General features: G+C 31.6%; 1 protein-coding gene across 1 annotated transcript; it reads right to left on the minus strand.

The window, feature by feature from the left end:
• Positions 1-3,485: 3,485 nt before the first annotated feature.
• On the minus strand, positions 3,486-8,148 carry LOC118205797 (uncharacterized). Its single transcript, XM_035378079.2, has one exon. It carries the CDS (start codon positions 7,787-7,789, stop codon positions 6,437-6,439), a length of 1,353 nt encoding a protein of 450 aa, XP_035233970.1. The 5' UTR covers positions 7,790-8,148; the 3' UTR covers positions 3,486-6,436.
• Positions 8,149-18,986: the final 10,838 nt, after the last annotated feature.

Below are 18,986 nucleotides of genomic sequence, written 5' to 3' on the forward strand. Positions count from 1 at the left end.
CAGTTGTTATGCTTGGTATTCGGACAGCCGTAAAGGAAGATCTACAGTCATCCTGTGCTGAACTGGTGTACGGCACAACTCTCAAGCTGCCTAGTGATATGATAACGTCATCTAAGATATCTCCGTGTGACACACAATTTATCACGAATCTTCGGCATAGAATGCAACAGTTGAATCCAATAGCAACATCTGCACATTGCCAAGAAAAGTGTTACGTAAGTGCTACCTTAAAGTCGTGTACGCATGTATACTTACGTGTCGATCGAGTAAAGCCACCTCTGTGCCAACCATATACAGGTCCGCATAAAGTCCTTTCTAGAACGAACAAAACTTTCACAATTGATGTTAACGGTCTGAAATCTACTGTGTCTATAGACCGTGTGAAACCAGCCTATTTGCTTTCGGACTCTAATTTGCCTGAACTGAAAACAAATAAAGACTTAAAGACAGTTCAGCAGAATAAATCTGCAAACGAACTCTCTAAGACACAAACTGTCACCAGATCGGGAAGATATGTTCACTTCCCTAAGAAACTTGCTTCTTACATAACAATTTAAAACATTTTTTTTAAATTCATATCTTAACATATTTTTTGTTATTTCATTTTTATTATATGTGTCAATACCTTGTTATATATTGAATTTCATTTTGATCTATTCTAATTTTGTAATCATGTAAAAATACCCGACAGTACGGATACTCTGAGATAATTTCATAACCTATGTCGTTCCTTTGAATAGCCATTAAAGGAACTGGGGGGAAACTCTGTGGTGATGGCGATAAGGAGCGCGCCTTGCGCCCTCCGTTAAGTGTGGCAACCCTAGAGGAGAAATTTCTTACGAGTAGGGAGCAGAGCGAAACAGGCAGGCTGTCGGGGAGTATGCGCGAAGTTCCTAAATAAAGCTTAATTTTTATTGTGCACTATGTCTTGTTAATATTATATTAATGCAGTAAGAACATAATCTGTGATATGGAATTCGAGGATTGGTGATAAAAACCTAACAGGAAACTTCCATAATTTTTTATTATTATAATTTATATAAAAAAGGCTAAACATAACTGAATGGATTACTGCATCACTATTTCGCTACCAAGTTATCGCTAAAGCATAATTTCAGCTCGTTGGTTGTTCAAACATAATTTTCTATAATGAATGATGCCTTTTCCTTGAAAAAATTCTATTGCAGACTTTTCATCATGGGCAATTCCCAAATTGTTAAATCCATAAGATATCAAAAGAGGATTTAAAATCAAAAAATGATTTTAAATTAAACTAGTATTTCAATGGCTTCTTAAGAAATATAGAACTGTTTAAACATACACATTCTGAAATCAGGACGTACGCTACACTTGGCTCACTGTTAAATGGGCGCGTTTGCTAGATTTGGCACTTTTGCACGTACATTTTTGCTTCAATTTTTTACAATCCTCAAAACGGAATAGTACCAAAAAATCTTGTACCTATGGTGAAACATGCCAGTGGTGGTAGCATGGTCTAAGTTTTGAGATTACTTTAAAACATGGAAAAAAAAGTTGTTTTCCTTTTGTAAGCAGTTGAACTTTGTTTGCATTATTGCATTAATACCAAAGTTATTTTCCATTTTAAACTCATATATTTTTCAGAATACAGGCTTGCAATATTTGTTCAATAATTTATAGAATAAATGCATATTAATATGATACCCATGAATAAAAATCTTATCTCTATAGATTTATTTATATAAAGAAACTGATTTTGGTTAATACATTGACTACGACTTGGCTACAGCACCGTAAGTGCCACCAGTGACCGGCGACATGACCAAAAGTAAAATACATAATTAGAGTAAATATCAATACTGATAAATTTTTAAATAGTACCATTGTTACTATAATGGTTTGAAGAATAATAAATCGTAAAAATTTTAATTATAAATTGCAATAATGGTCTACAGAGCGGTGACCCCCACCGTGAAAAATACATTAAGCACGATTATATAACTCACATTTTCTTCTGTAGATAATATTTCAACATAATATATACCGCATAATAAAAATTTCAAGTTAGCTTCATGGGCAAACCACGTAAAATGCACGTGGCAGTCAACATGTTAATTCATAATGGAACTTTTTAAATTAAAATTACAGGCTGCTTTCCAGCAACATATGTAATATAAGAATACTTCCAAAGAAGTTATTTTTGACGTTGTTGATTTTAATGTAATTCAATATGGCAAATAACTGTTTATTTTACATGATGCAAATTTTTACCAACCACTTGAAAATTACTGTTTTAAATAATTTAATGTGACCATAATACAACAAAGCTCCAGATTTGATTGTATATAATTAGTTTGTCAGATCATACTTTAAGAGCGGGCCTTTAAGCTTCATGTCTCATGTATATTTACATTATGGCTCTTTTTTGCATTTTTAAAATTTTACAGGTCATATCAAAGGACTAAAGATGAAAAAAATTGTACTTGAGCAGATTTTTGTTCAATATTGATAAACAATTAGTGTCATTCCAGTATGTTTTTTACCACATTAAATTTTTCCTGGAATACATTTTTACTGTGTATTTGAACAGTGATTTTTACTGCAAAAGGTTTACTTGACATGTTAATTTCAATCCTATTTTAATGAGTTTCTAATGCTTTATTTTGAATATGACTGGCAGTTACAAGGTAATTATTTAAATATCAGAGCCCTTCCTTAGCCCTTTTTCTGTAAAAGGCTGACATTAAATTCTTTTAGGTTGGAAATGAGGTTAGTAATTGATTTTTTTTCATTGAACACTCATTAACATTTAATCTATATTTGTAGCTGGAATGAAGTAGATATTAACATTTAATTCTTTCATTGTTTTAAAGATAATGGCAAGTTCATGGGTATATCTTATTGGCTCAAACATAAAACTACTTTTTTTTTTTTCATAAAATATAATTTCAAAACCATATCTATCTTAAATGCACAGCCTAACAGTAAATATATATATATATATATATATATATATATGTATAGAAGCATAATTTAACTTTTACATAAAAAAAGAAGACAATATATAGTTTTACATTAAAATATAGTGTTTACACCATTTAACTATATTCTTGCAGTACATTTTCAGTATATCAAGCTTAGGTATGTAAGATGATTTTGGTGCGAGGCTTTTAATTTCTCTTTGATTTTATGCGCTTCTCTTGTAAAGCACTTAAAATAAAGATCATCTAATGTTCAGGCTAATAAAGTTGCAATTAAACACTTTTTGAAATATGTATAAAATCATATGAATATTTTTAGTGTAGTATGTTGTATTTACTTATCATGAATATGACATAACAGAGTTTTAATTGCACTTGTTTTTTATGATTTTTTAGTTGTGTTTATTTGATTGGTTCCATTATTAAGCGAAATTAAATAATCAATACATTATATAAATATGAAAAGAAATCATATTCATAATTATGTACTTACAATAGGTGTAAACGTTCAATTTGTACTTAAGATTTTTTTTTTTATTAACAAACTGATTTTATTAACAAACAGAGCAATCATTCCAGCAGCATTGATAAAATAGTCCAATTGCATATAGTTTGCATAATTAAACAGTTTATGTTCAACAATTACAAAAGTTGAAATTGTATTTTAAAATTTGTACAGGGTGCAGCTGGGGAACTTCCTTATTTGAAACGTGCGCTATCTAGTGACATTTATTCTGAAAAGGGTGGGGTGGTGCTCATTGAAAAGAGCAGTGTCTAAAGTTTTTTGTAATGTAGGTTTAGAACGATCATGCAGTAGACAAGACAGGAGCGCATGTACGTCGTGGAGTCGTACTTTTCAATGTACTGCATTTTCGTCCATATAAATTTGCAGTTGTGCAAAAACTTAATCCATGCGATTTTCTTTCACGAAAAAATGCATACGAAACTGTTCTTGACAATATGCCTCATGATGCCCTAGTGTTCTTTAGCGATGAGGCTCATTTTCTCCTTTCTGGTTGTGTGAATAAACAAAACAGATGCGATACTGGAGTGGCATGAATCCCTGAGCAGCCCCTCCATAAAGAACATGTGACTGTTTGGTGTGCATTGTCCAGAATAGGCATCATTGGACCATGGTCTTTTGAAGAGCATTTTCCTGGACGCCTCATCTCCTTATGGGACGATCTTCAGTGGCCAGTGTGCTCGCCTGATTTAGCCCCATATGATTTTTTTTTTTGTTTGGCTATCTGAAATCTCTATTGTCTAAAGACTCTGGCTCAACTGAAGAACAATATTGAAGCTGCTATGGACAACATTCCTGTTATAAGAGTAGAAAGAAATTTCAAAATTCGACTATCTCAATGCATTGACCAAAACGGAGGCCACCTTAATATTATTTTTAAACCATAATAATAATAAAAAAAACTTTAAGTGTCTCTCTATAACTTGAAAAAAAGGTACAACTCTGATATACGCCCTAATTTTACCAAATGTGGCAATATATGTTCTGCGCTGGTTATTGGCGGGATTACGTTTTCTATGGCAACCCTGTTGACGTTGAACAATCTTTCGCTGAAGCTCGTTGATTCGCGTCTGTGTCTGAGAAGATGGGAGGGAAAGATAAAATGGTAGAAGTTGTTGAATTGAAGTTCGGCAAAAGGAAATATCATTATGGCCATCCTTTTGAGGGGTAGTGGGTATTTGGAAGTGTGGAAAGAGGGTCTGGGAGATTATTTTTAATGGCTGCGCATAATAGAAGTAGGGATTTGTGATTTTATTTATTTGTAAACCATAGTATGAATTTTCTGAAGTGTGTCTGGTTGTCATGTAAATACGATAGTGATTACGTGGCGGCATGTTAAAGGCAGTATGAAATTAGTGTATCTGCTGCTCGAAGAAGCATTAATTCATGGTAAGTGAATTTTATTTTATTCTTGTTCTTATTTTGTAGAATGTTACGTTCATTGGTTATTTAGTATGAATTTCTGTCGTTATTGTTGTTTTTGAAACAGAATGCTGTGTACATGGTATCATTTGAAATTTTGCGCTATTCGTAGATGTTTTTTTAAGTTTAAACAGGATGCTATGTACATGGTATTCTTTGAAATTCATTGTTGTTATGTTAATTTATTAAAGCGAGGTGTGCGAGTTCGTTGCCTACATTGCGCCATTCGTAGATGTTTTTTTTTAAGTTAAAACATGTCGCTGTGTACATGGATTCTTGTCAAATATTTTGGTTAGAAACTTTACATTTTTGCTATCTAATTTTTTTTTTTTTTTTTGATTTTTAGCTTAAATCGTGTGTTTAAAACGTAGTTTTTGCATGTGCGAAAACCGCGTTTTTGGAGACATTTTAGGCTTAAAGTTCGAAATATAGAAAAAAAATTTACATAGTAATATGGCAGCGTGAAGTTTCTCGCCAAAAATTTTTGGCGAGAAATTTGGCGACTTGAGGGCGCATATCAGAGTAGTTCCGAAAAAAATATTAGACTGATATCGCTTATAATGTTTGTTATTCATTTTTAAAATAAGGTAGTTTCTCTGCCACACCCTGTATAATAATTATGAAGATGCTGATTTTTTTAAGAATAAAAATAATTATATATTCGAATATAAAATGCATTTTAAAAAAGCTTATTAGATAAGTATTAATGTATAAATTAAGTTCAAACATTTCTGTAAAAAACATAAAAGTTGAGATTTTATGATTTAGTGTATATCTCAGCGTATCATCTCCTTGGCTGTAATATCATTAAAGTACAAAGTCTGTAATTCGGACATCCATTATTCGGAATTATCTATAATCCAGACCTCAAAGGCACAAACTTATGAATGTGCGTTTAATGCGCGCGTCTGCTACGCATGCGCTTAAAGTGTTTACCCATGCACGCTTCCGATAGTGAAGAAAGTTACAGAGAGGTTATTGAAAATGAAAAAATTTCGATTGACAATTTAGTCGGTATGCTCAACACAGCAATTACAGGACTTGAATAGTGGAACTTTGTAACTGAACAAGAAATTATGTCTGTTTATAGAACTAAAGAGAAAGTATTAGCACATAAAACGAAGCAACTTATACAACTTACATTGAAAGAAATGTTTAATAAAATAAACATATAAATATTAAGCTTTTTTTTTTGGTACATTTTGATACGCTTTAGATCATAATTACTCTTTATTTCATAAATTACGGTTTCATATTTTTAATTGTATAATTTCTGCATGCCACCTTACCAGATTTAAATTGATGACCTATTACCCGGAAAAACTTCTAATTTGGAATCGCCGAAGTCCTGATGAGTTCGGATTACGGATTTTGTACTGTATATATATATATATTTTTTTTTTTCAAATTACAGCAATTTACAAATTTGTCTTAAGATACCATCATACGTAATAACAAAAAGATGAAATATTAATATTTTTATACAAATACACTGCATCACTGATTGCATACATTCACTGAGAATAATTAATTAGCTTGAATTTATTTGGGTATTAGACTTTTCTTCCACATGCACTTGTGAATGCTGAACAAGTTTATTTCTCGATCTGAAGTTTTTCCCACATATTTTACATAAGTTTGGTTTCTCGCCTGTGTGAATGAATCGATGTTGAGTAAGAGTTGATTTCTGAATAAATTTGCTACCACATATATCACAAACATGAGGCCTGTCTCCTGAGTGGATCTTATAGTGATCCGTAAGAACACCTTTGCGGCAAAACCTTTTATTACAAATGTTACAAGTATATGGCTTTTCCTTTGTGTGCGTTAAGTGATGAGCCATCAGGATACTTTTCCTGCCAAATGCTTTATTGCAAATATTACATACAAAAGGTTTCTGCTTTGTATGTGTCAAATTATGTGCTTTCAGTGCATCTTTCCTTGCAAAAGATTTATTACAAATATCACATAAAAAAGATTTGTCATTTGTATGTGTTAAACAATGGGCTTTGAGACTATCTTTCCTTTTAAAGGATTTGTTACAAATTTCACATGTATAAGGCTTTATTCTAGTATGACTAATATAATGCTTGTTAAGTATTCTTTTGGATTTAAAACATTTACCACACACATTACACGGATAAGGTTTCTCTCCTGTATGCACCAATACATGACTAGTCAGCTGTGATTTCCTCAAGAAACTTTGACCACAGGTATCACAAACATATGGCTTTTCTCCTGCATGAATCGGATAATGATTTGCCAAATCAGTTGGCCGGGTGAAGCGTACATTACAAAGATTGCATGTAAAAGGCTTTTCTTTTGAATGTGTAAAACAATGCACTCTGAGGTAACTTTTTTTAATAAAGGACTTGTTACAAATATCACATACATATGGTCTTTCTCCAGTATGAATGCGATAATGAATTAAAAGTGAACCTTTAAAAGTGAAACCTTTTCCACAAAGAGAGCATATATGAGGCTTTTCACCTTTGTGTGTAAGAAGATGGGAATCAAGATTTGCCTTTCTTTTGAACTTTTTATTACATATATCACAGTCATAAGGCTTTTCTACTGTATGAATATTACGGCGATGATTGTAAAGCATGCAGCTTTCCCTAAAACATCTTCCACAGATATTACATACATAAGGCTTTTCTCCGGTATGAATGTGCAAATGCTGAGTAAGACAGTTTTTTACTCTAAACCGTTTACCACATACGTCACAAGCATAGGGTCTTTCTACATTATTTATATTAGAACCTACATTAGTATGACGATTTTCTGTAACACCTATCATATCAAGAGGTTTACCGATTTTATTATTCACATCAGAATACACATTAGCATTTTGTTTTGACTCCATTATAGAAGGATAAAACATTTCCTGCCTGAATATGGTGTGCCTTATTTAATACTGTTCAAACTGGTATCGTTTCTTTTAGAGCATTTCTTATAGCATACATCACATAGTTCTTATTTTTTATGAAGATGTGAGTCTCTCAGAAATCCAACGTACTAATAAAATAAAAAATTTATATGAGTATCTTGAAACAAAACATACAACTAGAATGTTTTTTTCTAGTTATAAAGCCTGTTCTTCGATAAACTGCCTTTTTTTTTTCCAAAGACAACGATAGGTATGTCACACTGACAACATCCTCGATGTACAGCGAAAATTCCAGTGAATTTTTACCTCATAAATCGCTGAAGGTTTTGCGGTCAGAAGTAAATACATTTCCTTGATGCCAGATTCGCAGTGTTAAAAAATTATCACATGTTCTGTCACAGACTCAGTTGATCGTAAAACTGTAATATTAGGTGTATAACGTCTACGTGCAGTATGAATAAAAAAAGTGCACAGTTTCTAATTTCTAACGTAATGAACACTAGTGTAAGCAAAGACAGTAAAAGAGAGCTGTTAAAAGTTAAATTTAAAAAAAAAAAAAAAAAAAAAAAAAAATCTGATTGAGCCATTTTCATCAGTAGGCCAAAAGATTTGCGCACAATCCAAATATTCTGTTGTGAGTGGCTGCTGGAAATAAACGTTATCTGTAAATATATGGAAATTTGAATATTGTTTAAACTGCAAATTCATGTGCATGCGTAAAACAGCACTGAAGGAATGTTTAAAAGTTTCAGAATATCAATATATTTATATAATGTACTGAAACTCAAAGCCTATTAACATATTTAAAAATATAATTTGTACTAATGCGTGTCTGGAGAAACTGAAAATATATGGCTGACATGTGTTTATATGAGCGTAGATGCAAATTTTAATGTTAGAACAAAAGGTAATGACATGCTTATATTTTTTTATTTAAGTGGATTCAGTTTTTGAACCTAAAGAATTTTAATATGTTTATTATTGATTTTCCAAGCAGTGAATGATCATGATTACGAAAAGTTCTGTGTATCATTGAAAAATTTTCTGTGTCTTTCATCGTATGACATATTCATATTTTTCATTATACGTACCACAGTTTAATATACTTGTATTATTTTGCTAACATGGTTAGATGCCATATGCAACATTTAGCAAAAATATGCAAAATTCATATACAATATATACATAAGTGACACATACATTGAGTAACTAATGAATACAAAAATTTTATCCTTTGTTTGACATGGAGTTTGAGCAAAATGACAGTGTGTGTTCCCCTATGGCTGATATTCAAGAAAAGCCTAATATACATGAAGTCTATGACTACAAATTCAAAGAGAAAATTGAACATCTTCACATAGGTCCGGAAGCAAGTCCTTATATGTGTAATATTTGTGGTTGTAGATTTAGAGAAAGTGATATGCTTTCTAATCATGATTGTAATGTTCAGGGCAAAAAAAAGCTTCATGAATGTGAAGTATGTAATAAAAAATTTAAAAGGCTAAGAGATTGTAAGGCTCATCTTATCTCCCATACAGGTGAAAAGCCACATGTATGTACTGTGTGTGGAAAGAGTTATGTTTTCAAAAGTGCGCTTTCAAATCATTTTCGTATTCATGCTGAAGAAAAACTATATATTTGTGATGTTTGTAATAAGTCTTTTGTGAGAAAAAGTGGTCTCAAGTTACATTATTTTACACATGCAAGTATACTTTCAGGTATAAAACATTTTGCATGTGATCTTTGCGATAAAAAGTTTAGACGGCAGAGTGATCTACTAGCTCATTATCTGATTCATGCCGGAGAAAAACCATATGCTTGTAACTTATGTGGCCAAGTATTTTTAAGTAATGCTCAGTTAAATAATCATGTATTGGTACATAATGATGAAAAACCTCATATGTGTAGTTTATGTGGAAAACATTTCAAAACAAAAAAAATACTTTCACGGCATTATATTAGTCATACCAGAGAAAAACCTTACGTGTGTGAAATTTGTAGCAAATCTTTTAAGAGGAAAAATAATCTTACAGCACACTGTATGACACATACAAATGACAAAGCTTTTATTTGTGATGTTTGTAATAAAGGTTTTGGAAGAAAAGATGGACTAAAGGCACATTATAAGACACACACAAAAGAAAAGTCCTTTTCTTGTGATATTTGCAATAGAGCTTTTGGGAGGAATGATAGCCTGAAAGCACATTATGTGACACACACAAAAGAAAAATTATATGAATGCAATATTTGTAACAAGAAATTTAGCCGAAAAGGTGTTTTAACAGATCATTATAAGATTCATACAGATGACAGGCCTCATGTTTGTGACATTTGTGGTTATAGGTGTATTCAGAAATCTACTCTTACTCAACATAGAATTACTCACACAGGGGAGAAACCAAATTTGTGTATCGCATGTGGAAAAAATTTCAGATCAAGGAATAAACTTATTCAGCATTCCCAGTTACATACAGAACTCAGTGTCTGAGATTATATTAAGTATTTTAAGCCAATATGTGTTCTTATTAAAAATTATGGAACTACTCTGATATGCGCCCTCAAGTCGCCAAATTTCTTGCCTCCACGCTGCCATATTACTATCTAAATTTTTTGTCTACATTTTGAACTTTAAGCCTAAAATGTCTCCAAAAAACGCAGTTCAAAAACTACGTTTCGAACACACAATTTAAGTTAAAAATCCGAAACCAAAACAAAAATTTTAGATAGCAAAAACATAAAGTTTCTAACCAAAAATATTTGACAAGAATCCATTTACACAGCGATATGTTTTAACTTAAAAAAACATCTACGAATGGCACAATCTAGGCTACAAACTACGCACATCTCGCTTTAATAAATTAACATAACAATAAATTTCAAAGAATACCATGTACACAGCATCTTGTTTAAACTTAAAAAAACATCTACAAATTGCATAATTTAGGCAACGAACGAATCTACAAACTACGCATACCTCACTTTCATAAATTAACATAACAATAAATTTTAAAGAATACCATGTACACAGCGTTCTGCTTCAACTTTAAAAAACATTTACGAATTACACTAATCAACAAAATAAACTAAAATAAATTCTAAACAATTAAAAAACAACAATAACGACAAAATTCATACTAAAAAATCAATGAATATAACATTCTACAAAATAAGAACAAGAATAAAGTAAAATGCACTTACCATGAATTAATGCTTTTTCGAAGAGCAGAAATATCAATTTCATACTGCCTTTAACATGCCGCCAGGTAATCACTATCTAGAAAATTCATACTATGGTTCACAAATCCCTATTTCTATCATGCACAGCCACTAAAAATAATCTCCCAGACCCTCTTCCCACACCTCCAAATACCCACTGCCCCTTCAATAGGACGGCCACAGTGATATTTCCTTTTGCCGAACTTCAATTCAACAACTTCCATCATTTTATCTTCCGAGACACAGACGCGAACCAACAAACCAACGAGCATGATGCGGACCAGCGAGCTCTAGCGAAAGATTTTTCAACGTCAACAGGGTTGCCATACAACACGCAATTGCCCCAAAAACCAACGCAGAAGACATATCGCCACATTTGGTAAAATTAGGGTGTATATCAGAGTTGTACCAAAATTATGTTGCATGCATTAAAAAACATTTCCATCAAAGTGTAAATCAGTGGATCAAAAGTGTAATATTGGAAAAAGGTTAATTAAAATTACAAATTCTAGTGTATTATATTGGGGTGAAGTTTTATGTTAACGGTTTAAATTGTATAAAATATAAAAAAAGTAATGTGTCCTCTAACTAGTTTAGTAAATAATGATGATTATTCTGTATTCTTACTTTATTAATACAGTGCAAAGTTTGTAATCCGTACTCGTCGGGACTTCGGCGATTCTGGATTAGGGGTTTTTCCGGATTATAGATCATCAATTTAAACCTGGTAAGATGGCATGCAGAAATTATACAATTAAAAATATGAAACCGTAATGGTTGATTTTGGATTATGGTAACTTGGCGATTTTTTGGCGACCAACTATACTACAGCAACCTTCTATTTTTTGTTTTTTGCCGCCATTTTGTCTTCACAAAGTAAAGACATGTTTCTTTTCTTTTTATTTACTGAATACTTTTTCCAACAATCTACTAGCCGAATTACACTTATGCTAGAAATTTTATGTAACAAAACTGCTTAATCATGACAAATATTAACTGCAAAATTGGGAAAAAGTGCACAAACGCAAACTCCTTGCGCGTTTTTCAGAATAGCACATACACATAAACTATTTACACGTCGACTTATTTTTACTTAAAAAAACATCCCAGAATTGCACATAAACGGGCATTGCACACACTCTTAACTTTATCCATCTACACTTCTATTTTCTCATAAATTACAAAAATTTGCACGAAAATGCAAAAAAATTCTGTGAATCTTTAAACTCCGTAAAAAGCACATATATGAAATTACCTGATCGCGAAAAAGTATGTACCCTTTCCAAGGATGAACATTTCCACGTATAAAATAAATAAAATATCCAAAAACTTTTACCTATCTATTATATTATAAACGTCACTAACAAATTCATACCGCAAACATTACAAATGGCTACAAATACTTAGTGTCAAATATTTAAATTATTTTCATACATGTTTACTTCAACTGAAACGTATACCAAATTCCTACAAACATAAAATTCACAAAATAATATCATTTAATTAAAATATCACTAAACCATGTACACGTCGACTTATTTTTACTTTAAAAAACATCCCAGAATTGCACAAAAATGGCATTGTGCACACTCTTCACTATATCCATGTACACTGCTTTTTTTCTCATAAATTAGAAAAATTTCACGAAAATGCATGAAAATTTTGTGAATCTTTAAATCCGGTAAAAAGAACATATATGAAATTACCTGATCGCAAAAAGTATATACCCTTTTAAAAAATGAACATTTCCACGTATAAAATAAATAAAATATCCAAAAACTTTTACCTCTAAATTATCTATTATATTATAAACGTCACCAACGAATTCATACCGCAAACATTACAAATGGTTACAAATACTCAGTGTCAAATATTTAAATTACTTCCATGCACGTTTACTTCAACTGAAACGTATACCAAATTCCTACAAATATGAAATTCACAAAATAACTATCATTTAATTAAAATATCACTAAACCATGTACACGTCGACTTATTTTTACTTAAAAAAAATCCCAGAATTGCACAAAAATGGCATTGCGCACACTCTTCACTATATTCATGTACACTGCTTTTTTCTCATAAATTAGAAAAATTTCACGAAAATGCATGAAAATACTCAACGTATACTAATCAAACGTATTCCAAAATACTACAAACATATAACTCACAAAATCACGATCATTAAATTAAAATATCATTAAATTAAAAAACATTACTTAAAATATAAATAAGCACATACATTAAATTAATAAAAATTAGATTACAATCCTAATTACTTTAAACTAAATCATTGCTAATAACAATTTTCCAATATCATCATATTAATTTATTTACTCCTTACATTTAGAACAATGCATAATAATAATATCCTCAAATGATTAAAAATACTAACTTACCTAATCTTCAGAATCTTCATTACGTGGCACGCACACTACCACTATTTCACACAACACACAATGAAGTACTTAATACAAAATAATATAGTACTACGGTTTTCCAAATTCCTGCCCCCTTTTCCGATTAAAGAACTGTAATTCGTCCATTAATGTCACATGACATATCTCATGATCTCTCATTTCCCTCACACAAAATAATGCATAATCGGAACTGACTACTTCTCACATTATTACCAAAGTCCCAGGTAATAACCTTTATTGCCTCCAAAATGTCGCCAAACTACCAGTTACCATATTCCAAAGATCAGCCACCGTAATTTATGAAATAAAGAGCAATTATGATCTAAAGGGTATCAAAATTTACAAAAAAAAAAAAAAAAAAAAAAAAAAAGCTTAATATTTATTTGTTTACTTTATTAAACATTTCTTTCAATGTAAGTTGTTTAAATTGCTTCATTTTTTGTGCTAATTCTTTCTCTTTAATTCGTTCTTCTATAAACAGTATCTCTTCTCTTTACACGTATGCGTAAATGCATGCACATAAAGTTTGTAGCTTTGAGGTCCGGATTATAGATCATTCCAGATTATGGACGTCAGGATTAAAGACTTGTATAAGTAAACCTTTTATGAATAAAAGTATTTGCTTTCTAGATAAAATTTAAAAAAATTAGTCTGAACATGAAAAATAAAGTAATATAACATCTGACTAGATCAGTAAATAATTGCGATTGTGTACTTACTTTATTAATATAAGTTGACACTTTTGAATAAAAATATTTGCTTTCTAGAGAGACTTAAAAACATTTTTTTTTTGAGAACATTAATTTGAATATCAGAAAAAGTGATAAATCTTGTCTATGTAATAGTTCTTTTGGTAAAATCCTAGTATACGGTGCTGCCTTGGCGCGATTTTGAAAATTATCGCCAACACCAAAATGACCCATTTAACTACTCATAGTATATGTCCCATTTACTGCTCATCATAAAGTCACCAAAAGTAGCCAAATCCCTTGTGCACCGGATACTAGGATTAAACCGTTCTTTTTTTTAATCCAGTATTATGGTACTATTGCCAGCCTGTTATATTATGAAAAGATTGACTTTCTTATGTGTTGTAAGTTTTGGTCTTATGATACATTGTATAAGTAAATATGAGTGAGTTTCTCTCAAAACTTCCTCACAAAAAAAGGCATTTATTTCTCTGGCAGATAGCCCTTGTATGCTTTGCCTTAATTAAGCCCGCAAAATATTTGATTATTTATTTGCATTCAAAATGTTGAAAATGATTTTCTCAAAATATTTTTCAAAATTAATCTCAATTACTTCATACTTTTTCCTTAGTTAAAAAAACTTTGGGCATGCTATGGAACAGCTTAATTTCATTTAAGAACCAAATCTGTTACTTTTTTAGAATACTTAAATATAAACTTAATGAAACTTCAAGGCCATTTCCTCGCCCTTCTGACTTGTAGCCATGGTGATGATTGCTGCAGAAGGTAGCTGAGTCCTTTGATTTTGCTAAAATTCTATAATATCCTTTGTATGATGATGGTGATGACACACATTATGACTGTCAATGAAATATGGTTGCTGAGATCTTGGAGTCCTTATTTTAAACTAACAGATTATAATGCAGTTTTGCCATCATAAAAGTATATTTTCGTTTCCAGTAGTGAAAAAATGTGATGGGTATGTAGTGATATGCTCACGAGAGGTTTTTCCACATCCTGTTTAGAACTGAAGATTTTTCCTTCTCGTACAGTATTTGCAAGAGGTAGTAGCCCTTTAGGATTGGGAAATAATGCAATGAGCTCCCATCGATGGTATGCCTCGTTTTCTGCTATCAAAGTATTATTTTGTGCTGCAAGTAGCAAAAATTGGTTGTAATGAATTAATACAGGCAAAAATGTAGTGTTCTACTGCCAAGACTGCCTTATCTCCGACTTCTATGCAAAATTACCACATACCATACATTTTCACATATAAGTTGAAAATTTGTTTAACTTTTTTAAGTGAAATTATGGGGGTCAGTTTATATATTCATCTGCTAATCTTGCAAAGAGTATAGGTATGTTTTAGTTTGCCAGCTGCAAGCAATAAATCGCTAAATATCGCACTTTTAAATATTTTATATTTCATAAGTTCATGAAAAAAATTGATTTTAAATGAAATGAGGTATTCATGTTATCAAAAGCAGTTGTTTTATTTTTGAAATTGTTTATAATTTTGGTCTTTCGAATCTTTACCAAAATGAGAGATCTGATCTTGGTGCAATTTGCTCCCGACTTTCTCCACCATTGTACTTATTTTTTATTTATATAGAAATGCCCAGCAGCTGTATTGTTCATGGAATTTTGAGCAAATGCGATCACCTGTAGTTTAAAATTAGCCATATAACAATTTCTCTTCAAAGTCGAATTCCTTTATCTTCCAGAATTTCCAGGGACGATGAAGAACATCACTGCTCAATTCTGACTCATTCAAATGTTCATGTAAGCTATTATATGCTTTCGTGAAGGCTGTATGTACGCAGTGGTATTCTTCTTACTTTCAAGGCTTCCATTTCTGCTAATTTTTTTTAGAAGTGGGCATAGTAGCATTAAAATATTTTTAAAAAATACAATCAAACTTCTTCTTTGCAAAATAAAACTACCTCTAGAGTATGTAAAACAAGAAGCAACAGTTACTTGTGCCTCACTGGTTTCAGTAATGCAGTAGAAAACTAAAATCTAGATATCTAATACCCAGAATGATTTAAAATCCAAACTACCAGGAACCCCCTTCCCCTTTTTTTAAGAATTTTTTTTTATGTATGCTGTATGCATGCATACTTGATACTTTCTCATAATAAAATATGGAAAGTTCCTACTCTTAATTTCAGATGGGTATTAAAATAAAATAACCTCCTTATTGAAGAAATATTCATTCATTAGCACAAATCTGTATGATCCTATAATTCGGCTTCGTAGTTGCCATTTGCTATCTGAAACTGAAACTTTGTTGATTTTACAGATACTGAATAATTTATATGCCTGATACCAACCTGGCAAATTATTATTATTATTATTATTATTATTTGTTTTGTTTTGCTTTCATCACCTATACTTGCCAACCTATGACACTCAAAAATCAGGAGATTTTTCACAATGTTAAAAAGACTTTTTAAATGATAAAAATATAGTTTTTAATAACGAATTAACTTTAAATAGTTACTAAGTCTTAAATGCAAGCAAAACAAAAATACCTTAGACATAAAAAACATTTTTATTACTTTCATCGTTTAAAAAAAAAAAAAAAAAAAAAAAAAAAGGCATTTTAATCAGTTTTCATACAAATGTTATGGACAGTGGCAGATTTTGCTCTCGTTAAGAAAGAAACTTCATAATTTTGTTCATAGCAATTGCCACGTAGGCCTGCTTTCGCTAATAAAAGTTTTTCTAATGTGTCGTCACTAATATTAGATCTAAATTTAGTCCTCGTTTTCGCAACAACACTGAAAATCCTCTCACACTCTGCATTACTATGGGGAACTGTCAAGATGGCCAACATAATTCTAGAGAGTCCACTATATTTTAAAATTCCGTCAGCACCTTTCAATTTTCCAATTAACCTCCACTGGGTGTCAATCCTAGCTGATTTTATAACTTCATCCAAGTTTTCTAATTGTAAACTGCAAAATTGCGACTGCAGTATATCAGTAGCAACATCAATATCATCATCTTTCATGACTAAACGAAGTAACACAGGAAATCTGTTCAAAAAGTACCTTATATCAAAAAAAGATGCATTTGCTAGAGCAGAAACATCAGCAACTTTAGCATGCAAAATCACTTCATCGTTGACTGGAAATTTATGTAGTATGTAATCACATACTTGACAGAAGTAATTTCTAACATGAAGATAAAACTTATTTTTGTCTTAAGTTCTTCCACTACTTTTGTAGTTGCAGCTCCTATTACCAAATCTTCATCTTCCTTCTGATTTTCTGTTTCACCATAAATCACATCATATATAGAATTACAAGACAAAACACAGACTGGTTTTACAAACTTTGATAAAATGTCTTTAAACAGATCATAAATCATTGATTGCAAAACATGAATTAATGGAATTCTGCTTTGTAGAATTGTGTTCAGAACATCGAATGATGGCAAAATGAATTGTAAAAAAAAAAGCAAGAAGCTTTGTTAAGGTCCGAAGAAAAAAACATAAATATTCGTTCTTCACAAGATAAACTTACAGTAATCGGAAAATGTTTCGTGTGTTGAGCAATTTTTTTTTTTATTTTGAGAGAAATTTGTATCAGCTTTACGCTTATATTTTGCAGTATTATTTTGAGAACTGCCAGTTGAATTGCTGAATGATGCAGAAATTACAAAAAATCAAAATTTTTCTCATTTCAGTATTATGCAGCTGTTGGAACTGTTTCAATTTTTCCTTTCTTTTAGAACTCCTTTCAAGATAATAATAAATATCAACAATGTGTTCATCCACATTTAATGGTAAAGAAGCTGCCCCTTTTTCAGCTGCTAAATTTAAGAGCTGACAGGTGCACCTCATAATCTGCAAATCTGAATTTGCCTTTCTTAAGATGCCTGCAAAACCAGTCTTCAAGCCTACCATTACTGGTGCATTATCAGCACCAAGCGCTAAGCAATTATCCAGAGGGACTGTATTTTATTTTAAAGTTTTAATAATTAGCTGTGCTATATTGAAGCCTGTCGAATGTCCTTCTAAAGTGGGGACAGAAAGTAAACTGCACTCAATTTCTGAAGACTCTGGATTAAAAAAAGAAACAACAATTGGATAAGTTTTGAATTGGTATTATTGCTTCCATCCGTAGAGAGGCAGAACGGAGCTGTTTTAATGCAATCAATAACTGAAGATTTATTTTTCAAACCCATTTCTTTAACAATTGCACCTGTTTTGGTCCTTGCACTTGAGTATTTCTTAGCGATTTCACTATCAGGAAACATTTTTCTAAATAAAGCTACAGCGTAATCCAATGCATTCAGTGGCAGGTTGTGCTCCAGTAAAAAGGCAGAGAACAGACATTCTGCATTAATCACTTTTTGGTCTTTTGTTTCCGAAGAAAAATTTAATTTTTCGTTTTTTCAAAACAACTCATGTTGTCCTTGTGTTTTTGTGTACGCACATGTTTGAGAACATCTGCCCTTCCACCAAGCGAAATCGAAAAATCGCAACGACAGATGGTACACCTCGCAAATTTATTACATTTCCTTGAAGAAATAATGGAAGGAAAGTCAACTGTGTACGATTTTTGAAACGTGAACGAGTATTTCACCTTTCTCGCAGACATATCAAAAGACGATAATTTCTAAAACTATTTCCTAAAGGCACGTGTACTCACACAACTCGGGACAAGATGAACGAAATAGCGAAAGAACATCCAAAGAACGGCCAACGGCCTTGATCTTGCTTTGTACTCATTGGCTATAATATATGCCAGATGACACGCAGTGGAGCTCGATGCCCATTGGACAACTGGAGAACGAAGTTTCTGGATACGTATGCTGTCAATCGCAAAGCAGAAATTCTCATCTGATTCGCAAGGT

Source organism: Stegodyphus dumicola, chromosome 8, assembly GCF_044657685.1.
Source record: "Stegodyphus dumicola isolate Sdum_Otavi_A_Nest chromosome 8, ASM4465768v1".
NCBI classification, from domain to species: Eukaryota; Metazoa; Arthropoda; class Arachnida; order Araneae; family Eresidae; genus Stegodyphus; species Stegodyphus dumicola.

What these genes read in the sequence shown, in the direction of transcription:
- LOC118205797 (XM_035378079.2), bottom strand. Translation starts at nt 7,789, where the DNA reads ATGTTTTATCCTTCTATAATGGAGTCAAAACAAAATGCTAATGTGTAT.